Source organism: Cyclopterus lumpus, chromosome 24 (genome assembly GCF_009769545.1).
Source record: "Cyclopterus lumpus isolate fCycLum1 chromosome 24, fCycLum1.pri, whole genome shotgun sequence".
NCBI lineage: Eukaryota > Metazoa > Chordata > Actinopteri > Perciformes > Cyclopteridae > Cyclopterus > Cyclopterus lumpus.
In genome coordinates this window covers 12,774,595-12,788,994 of record NC_046989.1, presented here as the reverse complement: position 1 = coordinate 12,788,994, position 14,400 = coordinate 12,774,595, and the positions used below count along the sequence as shown (strand labels likewise).

The following is a 14,400-nucleotide window of genomic DNA, read 5'->3' as shown; positions in this document are numbered from 1 at the left end:
ATGTCAGCCTCTCTTTCTTCCGTGGCTTCCACTTTAATTTTGATCTTACCTCGAGTACAACCTTTGTATGAATATCATCTTTTTCAAAAAGCCACTTTTTCTGCAAATATTGTCTTTTGGCCATGCAAAGGGGGGAAGAAGATCCACTCTATAAAGTGAGAGATGATGCCTCTCCTTATATTAAAAGTCCTTTTGAAGGGTTCTGGGGTCTGATGCGTACAGGCTTTCCGTGGTCCTGTGCTGCAGTGATCGTCCAAAGATAAGTGCTGTCAAGCCTGGAGATGTTTGTTGTTGGCCTCGTTATTACAGTAACTTTGGTACGCCATGTTGGTACAATGGCACAGTGGACTAGATGAGAAGATAAGGGGAATGCCAGTGGCTTATGAGCAGCTATTATATTATGAATAACAGACAAAATGAGCAATTGGCCAAATACAGCAGATGATTGAGGGCTTCCTGTCATTAAGGTTTGACAGGAGCCCAGCTGAGCCATCACTAGTGAGGCGGTGTTATTCATTCAGTGGTACTATACTGCCCCTCTGGCAACATGTTGGAGAGGTAGAGGCCCTCAGTGGCTCTGATTGTCTACTTATAGGGACCAATGTTTCTCTGTTATCTTTTAGCAGTGATGAACCACCCCAGCATGAACATTTGCACCGTTACTAGAGAAACGTGGCATTTAAAAGTGGTTTATGGTAGAATTTAGTCCAAATCTCTTCACATAATTTCCCCAAACTCTAATTTTCCTTTTCCTCTAGAAGGTAAACGGATAAATAAGACACTTAAAGAAACATTTAAGAACCTCCAGTCCTCACTGCGAGAAAAACAATAGTTGAAACACTGGTATAAACTAACAACTTCCCTTTTGAGGTACACGAACAGCGAGATGATGAATATGATTAAATAAATGAAGACAGACCTTGAAGACTGGAGAAAGTGCTGTGTTTGGTTTAGAACCACAATTACTATTATAACCCCTCGAAGCGCTGTTAGAAATGGGTGTTAATAACTGCCAACAGTACAAGTTTTGAATATAAGTTTCTCTATATACAAAATGGTACATTTATATACATATACAGAGTTTGAAAATGAATGCAGTTTGTGCAAATATGAACTGAAGCCAATACATTCACACTTCCCGTTCACTGAGTTTGCCTTACTCTTTCCTCTGCACATGCTGTTAGACTTGGTCTAGTCGTCACAATTGATTCATTGTAAACAATTTGAGCCGAGGACTAAGTCCACAACGCATTGAGACAGTGTTATCCATCAGTGGTCCAGGAATAGGCTTTCACAAATGTAAATATTAAGTTGTTGTCAGCACTATCTAATTAGTTTTATTATTACCAAATGGTGACAGTTACTTCTTAATGCTGTGTGGCTCACCAGTTCTCCATTGAGAACCTTTGTAAATTGGAACTTTTCTAAACGCCCATTTCAACTGGACCTGGCTACAAAATGGATGAAGGCAATGGAAAAGGAATGCTTTGATTAGAATAACCAATAAGTTAATTATATATCAATGTATTCATAAATAATGTATTCATCTTGAAAGCATTCTTTAAAAAACTAGGGTTTATAAAGTTATTCACAGTATTTTTTCAGTATACTCAGGTGCTTAAGATAATGTTTCTACGGGAAGAAACTGGAATGAACATGAGCTATTTATTTGAGGAAGTCTCACCTCACAATGGCTGATTATTGAGTTTTATCATTAAGTGACCCTCAGATTGCCGATCATATTTACTTGAATTGACTTTTTCTCTGAAGGTTGGGGATTTAAGACAGCGGACGGAAGATGATGCTGCACTTGTTGGCACTTGAGGATCTGAGCATCAGCCACATTCTCTCTCACATTCTTATGTCACCTCATTCTGGTGTAGCACAAAGTCCTTCTCTTTTAATCCATGGCGAACCAAGACACTTAAAAGATTGCTTGAACAACATTGTAACCTGTTCAAGAGATGACAGACTCTGTGTCTGCATAGAGTAAAGGGACATCTAACAACAACTGTGCCCTGTCTTTCTTGGTAAATGTCAGGTTTTTTACCCTGGCTTCCTCATCTCGTTTTACAGTATGCGTAGAATGAGAATGATTAAAATGACATAGACAGATATGACATGGGTCCACTAGTGTACTTCCTGCTCCACAGTTCTAGACTGGCACTTCTGTGACCACCTGTGTGGCCACCTGTGTCTGGTTGCTTCTGGGCCTTTTGCTTTTTATTGATCTCCCATGGGAACTCCTCGATTGGAAGTGGGCTGGCAGGGCTGCCTGACCCCTCTGGCGTGCTCTCGGGGGTTCCCTCTATGATCTCAATTCGGGGGCGGTCCATCAAATTCATTATGCTGAAGGGTGCTGGATCTGGTTGGCACATCACTGACTTGTCCTTTTTATTCTGTCGAATGGACCAACTTGAGCCTGCTTGAATCCCTATGGACACTCGGTCGTCTGTTTGCGTGGTGCTGTCGTTGCAAGGCTCCCGGCAGAAAGTCCACATGTTGTAGCACTGAGTAAAGTTGAAGAAGTTACTGTTGAAAGTCTTCAATTCCCCGCAGACATCTCTACGCAGCTCCGCCAGTTCATAGCGCATTGCTGAGATTTCATCCTTCCACTGCATGTTGAAGGCAGCAACCATGTTAGCAGACTCTTTAAAGGCCTGAATGGCCTGAGGGACCGGCGGCTCAGAGGCTAAGGGTGAGTCAGAGGGGATCCTGTATGAAGGCGGGGATGTCGGTGGGACGGAGATGGCTGTAACGGTGGAGCTAGTACTGTGCTGGCTGCGAGCAGCAGCAGTCTCTCTCTCCAGCCTCTCCAGCTCCACATAGGCAGAGGAGCTAGCACCGTCATCATCCTCTATCATGTCGTCATTTAGTAAAGAGATCCCATCCATAAGATCATATCCCTCTGGAAGAAAAATTTGAATATGCAAAAAGAAGGACATTCAAAGTGAAAGGAACAGCTGGAGTGAGATTTGATTTGGATTCTGAACTACAAAATAAACACATATCTATGGAAAACATACAGTATGCGAGTGGCAGGTAATTCCAAAGACATGCAAGATCATCCCCAATTTTGTTCCTGTTTGGTTTTAAGATTTAAGCGATTAAATTGGGGATGAGCACTCACCGTTGACTGGTGTGCTGTTCAAATAGGTCTGCACCAGAGTAGTACAAAACCGAGAGGTAACTGAGTAGTGTCATACAATTACAAATGTCTGTCCATTTGTGATCCATATTTAAGTGTATTGTTTATGGAGTTCATAAGAACATGTTTTGGGAAGTTGTTTATTAACAGTGAAATATTTAGATGAACTTTCTGTGGTGTTCATGTATAGCATTTTACGGAAAATCCAAAATGGGTCATCTCCAAGTAATAGAGCTACTTCCTGTCAGAGCCAGTACAGAATATACAGCACCTTTTTTGATATGTATCTTAACTAAGGCAATAATGATTGTCATTAAACTCACATACTGTAGGCTTTTCCCAATGTTTTTACACTGCCTTCTCAGTCATCTCAAGGCTTCTTTCCATCTTTTCACTGCACAGCACAGCAAAGAGTGGAATTAAACATGAAATACATCAATCGTTACCAAATCATGAATCCATTTTCTGAGAACCTTTTTCTCTAAACATATCGAAAGTGATTATTTTGTGCCATTTTGTGCAAAAGAAAAGATGTAAAGGGAGTAAAATAATCACAACCCACTGGGTCAAGAAGCAGATATGAACCCTATTGAACATATCAGGTCCAAGGTGGCTGATTAGACCATGTGGAGTAAGTAACCCGGGGAGGGGAGGGGTCTCTCCCCCCTTCGGTGCTGCACCAGGGAGAGGCTGCAATCCCACAGTCAAAGACAGCTGACAGACTCAATGCCAAGGGTTGGACTGCCATATGTGGCCTTTTTAAAATAAGTCAAATTAACGTTAAAAAAATAACGTTCACACATGTACAGCAGACGCATGCTGCTCTCACAAATGATTGGAGACGGTGGCAATGCAATATGATTCAGCGCTATTTTATGGTTGCCATATGAAAACATTCTGAAAAGTTTGGGAAGTACATCTCTCATACATTTACACTTACAATGTGGTCTAAGCACACTTAAAATAGAGACATGGTAAACAACTCACAAAAGCCAGCATCACATTCATCACTGTAATCAATATTCAAAGATATCCAGGTTTTAGGAAGACATTTCAAAAGTCTGAGGTTTTGTGAGTTGTTTGGAACCGTGTTTGCTACTAAGGATAACATAATGAGATATTTCTACCAACTATATAAATATAAACTCTATGTATCTATTATTTTTATTGAGAAGGCAGTGCAAAAACACACATATACATAGATATATGTATGCGTGTCAACATTAAAATACCTGCAACAATCATCACTGATGCCTCCAGTTGTTCATTCCACCTGGTTATCCTTCAAGAGATGGATGGTCAAATGGAGAGGGGTTTGCTGCTCGTCTGCCCTATGGAGCATGATGGGATCCCTTCCCCACTCAAGGGCCCACTAGCCTCACATGGGGTTTGGTTCATAAGCCGCTTACAATTCAATTATAAGCTGGAACTGAATACTAACATAAAAACATGATTGCAGGAATCAATGTTTTTCAAGGTAGTCTGGATAAGTTACTTAATGTGTTAGTTAATTACAGTGCAAAGAGTACACCAAAGGAGAAATATAATTTAGAGTATGGCTTGACTGGGCGGTGACGGTGCTGTATAAAATTAATCACCATCCAGGGAACCTTTCATCTGGGTTGCTATAACCTTATCTGACATATAGTAATTGATGCATCATGCCAATCTTCAAAATACAACTTCAAAACATATTGTACAGTCAACTGCTTGTTTTAGTCCACATAGAGCTGACAGATTTGGAGCAGAGAGTTAAATGAATAGAGTTCAGCAAATAAGACAGTGGGATTGGAGAACACTCCTTTATCCTCAGTACTTGTCACATAGAAGAAATCGTAGATGGAAACCCAATTGACTATGAAAGGATTCCAAAAACAAAAGTCCAGATTGCAGAAGAAAACAAAATCCACAAAATGAGTAAAAGTGCAATTGTCTCCAATATTCAATTGACAGAAAAGTGTACAAAAACAATGAAAATCCAGGTCATAATATTAAAAAAATGCACATAATTAAAGAAAAATGTTTCAATAGGGTTCATAGCTTTACTCTTGCAGGTAAACACCAAATGCACTTAGTGAGGGAGTTACTGCAAAGACTGCTTGCACAAAGAACTTGAAATGATAATTGTATATTGCTTGCACTGTGTTGCACAAAACCTTGACATTTTTGCATGCTGTATTAAAAAAGCAGCACGTAGGACTTCTAAATATGTGAGTCCATAAACAGAATGTGTTGTTTTCAGAACATGTTGAGTCTGGTTCAACTGTCATGTTGTGGCTAAAAATACGCCAGTTAAAAATGAGTTTGTTGAATTGGAAACGTTGATGTTGACGACCGTTATTCCTAAACTTTAGGAAGTCCTCTGATAAACTTTGCATACAATTCATTAGTTATTTTGACTGAGATTTGAGTTTCATACAACACGACACTGCAAGTAATTGAAGGTAGTACTTCTCAAACGCAAATAAACCACTATCAGTAGATGGTTCCTTTGTGCAACCAGTCCGTGTTATAGTCTCTAGAGGTTGTTGACTTACCTTAAATTGGTTACAAGATTGTGGGTTTTTTTTTTATTTACGATGTCAATGTCCAGGTCGGGTACAAAGCATACGCTAATGTATTGCTGCAGCAGAGCAGGGGGAGCACAGGCGGAGGGCTTGTATCCTCTTAACACCAATATGTCAACAACCTACCGCTCCCCTACCCCTGGCTCGTTTCGGTCTTCACCCCCCCCCCCCATCCCCTCTAAGTAACTCACACGCTTGGCACAACACATATATAGCACCACAGTTGAACATGCTCAGGGTAAGGCCTGTTCCTCTTAGGCATGCCATGGTGTGTGGCTGTGTCGTGTTGTAATATTGTGTACCGTGAGCGTGTTTTTTGGCACCTCAGTGTTTATGCGACCCTCCCACCCTTCATTAGTCTACAGCTTGGCAACACCACGAGTGGCCAACCAGAAGCTTGGCTAATGATGCGTGAATCGTGCAAGCAAATCCACACAAGCATATCCATCTCAACAATTTGAAGTATGCAGAGGCAAAAACAAACACACGCACACCATAGCGTCCAAAGAAAAAATAACTGGGATCATTCAGCCCGGCATCGCTGAAGCTCAAGGGTTCCCCACTGTACATATGCAGGTATGTCAAGTTTGTGCGCATGTATAGGATGTATGAGGATATGTAGTCTAAGCCCTCTCTCATTTAGGGGGGGAATTGTTTTACCTGTTGATCTGAGAGTTGAAGTGACAGTGGAGGATGTCATTGAAGGCAAGCAGTCGTCATCTTGGGAAAAACCAGCCTGAATTGCACGGAGGTAACTGTGGCTTCGAGTGCGGAACGAACCAGGCAGGTCCAAGGCTTCCATGGCCTGGGATTCTACTTCACTAAAAACGGACTCGCAAACTGACTCAAACTGGCCATTGATCTCAGTCTCACTCACCTGAGAGACAAAAACAGGAATAGCAGTCCTTAATTTTTCCTCGTCCTTTCTCTTTCTCACTTTGATTCTTCCCCTTTGCACAGCAAATATGAAGGAGTGTTAGCGTAAGGAAATGCCACTGTCATTCCGACCTTAAACTGAATAAATGTCAAGATCAAATGAAAACAAAGCAGATGACAACAGCAAACAATCAGAAAAATATTCATTGTGTTAAAACATTCCATTCACCTCATACCCCAAAACTAAGATGTACACTGCACTCTCAATTCTTCTTGTAGCTCTTACAAATATTGTAAATTATACTAGCTTACACAAAGATTAATTAACTTATTGTCAAGAACATGCAACTAAATCATGCCACTATAAAATGAGATATCTATCCAATTATGTTCTCTCCTGTCATGTCCCCTTCTGTCCTCTGTCCACATACCCGTGCTTTTTTCTGCATTTAACATACGAAAATTAATTAAAGAAGAGAGAACTTTTTCAATATATTTTGACACCAGCTGGAGTAAGCTGATTGTACAACCCTTCTTTTGGACAGAATCTTTTCCTACTTGTGTTACTCCTCCTCCGTATGGAGGGTCTGTTGCTGCGTCACAAATCTTCAAAGCAACCTCGTGTTTGTTTGTTCCACCATGGAGGTCCAAAACAGACTTGCACAATTGATCCAACTGCAAAGATTCAGAGCGGGGTTTGGAAAAGGAAGATAGCTGAAAAGGTCGGTGTGTGGGTTAGACATGACGTTACTGTGTCTCTAGCCCGAGTCTCTAATTCTAAACATAAGTAGTAGAACAATATTCTGTGAACCAAAACAAACTGTTGCTTTTGGTGTTGTTTGCTAGCTCGTTAGCTGGCATGCCACAACAGCAGGAGAGGGATACATTGTTTGGAAGTGGTCGTTTCCAGATATCCGTGGGCCAAATCCGGATGCAGACTGTCTGGTGTGAAACTGATGTCTTAGTCACTCAATTATGTGCAATTTCATGATTCGTAATACAACACTTAAAAAAAAAAAACTGTAAACAACATCTGTGTCTCGAGCTGATTCATCAATTTCCAGTCCAAAACAGCACACATTATTTCTGCCTATTGTGACAGCCAAGGCTACAGTATGTCTTCTAAACAATCAGCTGTGGACCTCCAATAGGGACACCTGTGGATGTTGTATGTCTCTGTGAAGCCCTCCACACAAAACAACAGACCATAAGCTCTCACTAATGTCTCCAGGGGTTTCCTCTGTGCGATGTATGTGTTTAAGACTCACCTGGCTGACGCAGCTAGCCTGACTGAGGGTGCTGACGGCGCGCATGTAGCTCTGGTTGCGAGAGCGGAAGGGCGGAGGGTGAAAGGAGGCAGGGTCCAGCGTGACACTAGGGTGGGGTCGCATTTCTCTTGTGGTTTGCATGTGGTAGCCCTGGCTGAACGAGGACAGGGGGTAGGGACAGATACGATTGCACAGTTCAAAAGCCACACATGGGAACATCACTGGATAATAATGTACTTAACACATCTACTGGCTAGCATCAATGTGCATGGTGTGTCTCCTCTTTGGTGAGGGTCATGTCATGAGCATCTCTATGTAAAATGATCATCAGCCACCTGAGTGACTCATGACGGTTTCTGAACTGCTGATATCAACATTGAACTATTTTCAGTGACTTGCGTTGTTCGCAAAACTATAGAGGACATGTGTTCGGCTTGTCTCTGGTTGTTATTAAAGAAACAATGAGAGTCATAATCTGCAATTATGATATTATTACATTCTCCGCCAAAAGCTAAAAAACAAGAGGGCGGATTTGTTTGTGGACAAAAGTGATCAGAACCCAGCTGAGATGATGGTAACAAAAATAGCACAGAGCACTGAGTGGCAGTAGGGATGCATGACGCCTCTCCAGGTTCACAGAATTTGGCTACATCTGAAAGCCCCACTGCCTGGAAAAAAAAACAGTCACAGAGAACAATAAGCCGAGTAAAAGCTGAGCAACGACGAGCTTAGTGTGAATGTGAATGTGAAGGTGACGGAATAGCATCCTCTCGGTCACAAATACACTTGATGGAATACGAGTTGGCGACAGATACATTTCACCACAGAGATGTGATCAGGAAATGATTACAGAGTATCTCGACAACCCTGGAAAATATTTGCTGACCTGCAGTGGTTTAGCTTTTTCACCTTGCCCCAATGAAGTACAGGTGAACTCCACAACCCAGTTCGAGGTGAAACAGAGCTGGGACTGTCGGCCGGAGAGGGCAGCGAAACACTGCTTTTCAGCCCGGCGTTAAGTTACTCTCTAAGTACAGGTAATGCACCACAAAGAGTCAAATCAGCTGTTTGAAAGATGCTTGAAAAACAGGACCCATTGGCTGTTAGAATTTGCTAATAACATTATCATAATTAGAATAATTACTATTATTGACACTGTTTTTAAGGCCTCTGAATAATCAATCTATAATATTTCACACTCTGCTATATATATAATCTTTCTCATGGCAATAAGAACCAAAAACCCAATTGGCACTTCAGCGTTCAGCAGAGCACTGTTCTTGTTGTCGATTGAATACCTAGCCCACAACGCTCAAGAGCAAGTAAGTGATGTGGTTGTAAAACAAGTCAACAAGTAAGACTCCCTGGCTCTAAATGGCAGCGTGATACAGTTATCCAGGCACACATACAATGATGTAAGGAACGGCAACCAAAACTCTCTTTTTGTTGCCAAGCAATTTCCCTTGGAATCACCAAATAATGTGAAACCTCTCCGAGTATCTCCAGGACAGCTCAGCAGCATCGACAAACAACAGTTTTACTTTACGAAGACAAAGTGGTGAATCCGAGTTTGATGGTTCAAAGGGCAGAAGCTCTCAATTAAAATTTCAGGTGCGTTGTAAAGAAAACCTGTCATGAAGACGAGGTCTAGATTGTATCCAAACCTTTTCAAATGCTCTCCCTTTGAAGCCCTCCTTAAAACACTGACTATGTGTTGCATACATACTACACAAGACACAACAGTGTGTAGTTAGGAGCTGAAGTACAAGTCAGTTGTGCATGAAACTTGAAGATGTCTGGTCATTCCCAGAACATTATTAATTATTCCTGAACATACTACAGCTATAGAAGTGTGTGTGTAGTAGTTTGCATACAACACCCTGTTAGCTCCTCCACCATAATGGTCCGAGTGTGTGTTTGTGTGCGACACTGTGAAGCTTAACCCTCTAACCATTTGAACTGACCTCTTAGTAAAGCCTTTTTACCATTTATTTGTCACTGGAGCGGACAGTCCTATTCCTTACTCCTCAGATTCACTCAAGACACACTTCAACATAATATATGCCCTTCCCTTGCATGTAATAATTAATAAGAAAAAGGCAGTACATTTCATTGACCCTAAAGACAACGAGCAATTCCTGAGCTATTCTTATAAATTATCATATTTTCTTATGAATGAAAGTTTGAAAAGGCACATTTCTAAAACGTTTCCTAGTTTTCTGCATACCTTCTGAGCATCCATTAATCCTTTTAATGGTTTCACGAAAACCATTGGAATAAATTTAAATTAACACATAGCTTTGGCATGGCCGTATTAAGCTTGGCAGCAAGGCCTACCTTTGGGAGTCAAAATGGGGTCTCTGCATGGCTGATTTGAGGACGAGAGCATCAGGCCGAATGGCCTTCTGTGGGGAGGTCTTAGGGCTGCTGTCAGAGTCACCACTCTCATCGTCCACCTCTCCCATAGCTTTGACATAACTGCTGCTGCGCATCCGTCGACACGGGATCTCGTCATCCTTCTCGCCTGGGTATCCACTCCACTCATCTTGGGGTACCTGTGGGAGATATGACACATGTAGTGAATACTACACACACATTCATAGTCATGAGGTTATATTGCTTGATTACTTCAGCCGGTATCTGTGGTGACTTGTTCAGCCGTGTTACAGTGGGTTGTGCTGATCAGAGACAACAGAGCAGGCGTGTAGATTGCACTACATCAGAGATATTATTTGCAAGTACAATGAGGTCCAATTAGCCAAAGAGTGTGAGAACTCTATCGGACAAGTAGTCAGATAAGTTCTGCCTGGATTTTCCCTCAAAAGAAAATGAAGCTGCTTCAAGCTCCACCTCTATTTCGTTTCCCTCTGTGCCTGGGATCTCAAATTGAACTCGATGCTTATGCTTACTCCCCCCCATGACAATCAGATCCAATGGGTTTCTCTAAGTTAGGTTCTTAACAGCAAACACCGACAGGAACTTTGTAGGATTATTTTGAAACACATGAACCACTGTTGGTGAAATGGCACAAACCAACTTCACACAACTAAAAGAAGTAGCTACTGTCAACAGGATACACTACTAATGTGTTGGAAGTCAAATATTACAAAGTAACAGGTTACTGTATTTATATTGCTTTTTCCAGTAATGCAGAAGTGAAACAAATAATATTTAACTTATTTAACTTTATTATTTAAAATAAGATTTTATACTTTTTTTTTGTCTCTCTTAGTTTTGTTCAAACATAACCCTATTCCTTGTATTTGGCAGGAATAATAACACATTTGTTTTCCTGTGTCATTACCGCATGTCGCCAGCACGAAGCCGAGACATTCAGACTCAGTCTTTCTTTATTGCGTCTGAAATCATTGCCTATTTGCTACTTTGTATGTTCGCAATCGGCCATTTTATTCAAGTGTCTAAATTCTAAGTTTGTTTTTGCCATGTTTGCATGGGTTTCCCTTTAGATATTCTGGTTTATTTGCATAGTCCAAACATCTTGGTCAAAGTAGAGCACTGGATCAAAAGTAACACCCATACGTTGACAGGTTTGTTTAAGGTAACTGCATTCACTTTAGTGATCTAGAAAATGACCTTTTGATCTTAATATTTTTAGACACGACAACCACCCACTGCTACATCCATCATTTAAGGGAGTTGTAGTATTTGTCTAAGCCCTAGAACTTTAAATATATTTTAAACAATGTCAAGTTTTCCAGTTTCACAGTATGTCAGCATTTCAACAACTATAATAATATCCACAACCTTCCTTTCATTGATTTGAATAGAATCCATGTTTGTGGTTTGGAAGAAAATGAACATGAAGTAGATTCATCAGCATGTTTCTAGAAGTAGCTCAAATTCTACTTTACATCTGCAGGATCATCAAACCAGTTGAATTGCAAGGCTAAAACACCCTTTGAGGATTGCATTCATATCACAAACAAAACCATGGGCATCTTAATTCAAGGGTTTGTAGAAAAAGATTAATAGAATTTCCTTCCCACTTTTGGTGGCGATGGAGTTTGTATATTTTTATGCTTGCACAGCTAATACTGCCAATCATACCGCTGAGGCTCGGGCTGCGACTTTTAAATCAGCAAACCGTCATTAATGGCACAGCATCACTGCTTAAATTATCTTTGACTGACTTCCAAAGGAGCACAGCATATGCTGTGACATGCAGCACCTAAATGGGATCAAAAACGACATACATCATTCGCATTCAAATAGGTATGCAACCACGATCATGACATAGTGTGGCATGAAGAGCTTTTTGTGTTAAATATTGTAATAAGTGTGAACAGTAACTGTTCTTAACATAGTGATTAAGTGACTGTGAGCTAATTACTGTACACTGTCTACAGGTGCGCATGTGCTGAAAACCAGAATGTTTAATTAGATTTTGATGTCATAGAAATAAAGGTAGAATACAACTAATGCCCAAGATGCAATTACCCTCAACCTTTTTATTGCCACCAGATTTGACTGAGACTGAACTGTGATTAATATTGACAAATTATTTATGAGATGTAAATCAATGCCCCTCACAAACAGAGCGAGGCTTTGTGTTCCCGAAGACGGTGGTTTACGATGGCAATGTGTCACACACTAGAGGCACAATATTGATTGAGTCGTGTACCGAGTACAACACTGTGTCAGTGTGCGGTGCAGCTGTAGCAGTCGTCCCAGTGGACCGGGCAGCCTTAGCTCTTGAAACAACAGCCCCAGGCGAAGGGCTGTCCCTAATGCTCTGCCAGTTACTCACTTTGCCCAATCATATAGCTTTGCTGTTTCTCTGCCAGTCACTGAACTGTTCTCATAGAGAGCAGAGTGGCTGATGGTGGAGTAACGCTTTCTCTATCACATCCGTTCTCACTATAGCTGCTCTTGTCGGCCATCTCTCCCCCTCTCAGTCTTTCCTTTTCTGACTCGACGTTCCGCTTCAATAGGGCAGACGGGTGAAAGACGAGACCGCACTGGGCACTTAACATTACATTGATGAACATTTGTGCCTCTATGCGGGGTGGCAAGTGTAATAATTCAGAGAGAGAAAAGAGATGCTAATAATAGCACCCATTGCTTTCCACCATTATCAATCTAGTATATTTTACTCAGATGTTTTTGTAGTCAAAATGAAAAGGGCTGGGAAGCATCTCGACCATATGCTACTAGAACTCTCCTTTGAATCTTCTTGGGAAGCATGGCTCGCTGCCATGTTGCAAGTATACAACAGGAGAGTCAGGAAATTGATGACGATCATTCGGTTCGCTGATGTTGCGATATTAGGGATCGTCTCTGTGTGTCGTCCGTTTATTAGCTCACCTGCTTCGGTCTTCCTTCAAAGACCTATCAGTAAAACTATCACACACACTAATTTGCTCTGCATACATTTATTCTCTCCCACATGAGTGGAATAAAATGCAACGATTGTCTGGAAAGTAAATTAATTAGGCTTAAAGACCGCAATAAAGTAAAAGAACCATCTTCCTTCTAATGCACGACCATCGGTCGTCGGGGGATGCGGTGAACAAGGCAGCCATCACTCACGGATGCAATGCGCTAGCTCATTAGCATTAACTCATTTTTGTGCTCATTTGATGCAACACCTGAAGGAGCAATTTCAGCTGTGCCTCCGACGCAGCTATGAAGGCACGCTGTTTAACACCATCATTAGTTACTATTAAACACTGAGAAGTTTAATTTCGTTAAACGTTAACGTAAATGTGTGTCAAGCACAGAAACGCTGACCTGTATGAACTGGCAGAACAATTTCTTGTTCATAAGTGAACAAGTCCTGTAATTTCATCCCAGAGTGTGATGTTTGGTTGTTGAAGTGATAACATATGTGATTTGTGACACTGAAGGCTGTCTACCTAATGTGTGTAAGTCACCTACTTGTGTGAGATGTTAAACACTTTTTGAGTGTAGATTATAACCAAAATCTGTCCCTGTAACTGTGGCATGTACTTCTAGGGAAATGCTCTGTTGGTTTATCAGGGATACAGTCCCACACTGTCTAACTGTAGGATGCTCCAAGAAACACAATTTATTGCAATGGCCACTATATTATTGGGAGACCAGATGAACCTTTTGGGATGTTACAGTTGATACTCTAATAAAGACATCAAGGGGAGACTAAGCTCCTCCCCAGATAATCTTTTTAAATTCCCTGCCAACTCCTGAGATATTTCATTATTACACTAAAAGGGAAAGCACTGCACTGGCTACATTTCCAACAAGCAAGGGCAAACATATATGATTGATTGAATCTAGATGATTTATGGACTACTGCCAAATGCTTAACTGCAAACATTATACTGTTTCTCACATTCAAAACACGCTTCAAGATGTTTGGACCAGGCCAAACCATTTTCTATTTACACTTTGTTTACCAAGCTTTATCCCAATACAATTAAGTATTTCTCTCCCACAGGAGACTAAGGAAAGCCATAACAAATGTCATTATTAGTAAAAAGCCAATCTTACAATATTAAAGAAAGCAATACAATTATTTTAATTTTTTTAAAGTTTTCTTTTA

At 40.9% G+C, this 14,400-nt stretch overlaps 1 protein-coding gene across 1 annotated transcript in view; it reads right to left on the bottom strand.

The window, feature by feature from the left end:
* Positions 1 to 14,400, bottom strand: part of LOC117727403 (disks large-associated protein 2-like) — an 80,115-nt gene that overhangs the window by 16,197 nt on the left and 49,518 nt on the right. The window contains exons 3-5 of the mRNA XM_034527685.1: positions 10,197 to 10,414; positions 7,860 to 8,013; positions 6,376 to 6,592 (exon numbers count right to left, since the gene is read on the bottom strand). Of these exons, the coding sequence (XP_034383576.1) occupies positions 6,376 to 6,592; positions 7,860 to 8,013; positions 10,197 to 10,414 (589 nt within the window). The remainder of the gene's footprint in view (positions 1 to 6,375; positions 6,593 to 7,859; positions 8,014 to 10,196; positions 10,415 to 14,400) is intronic.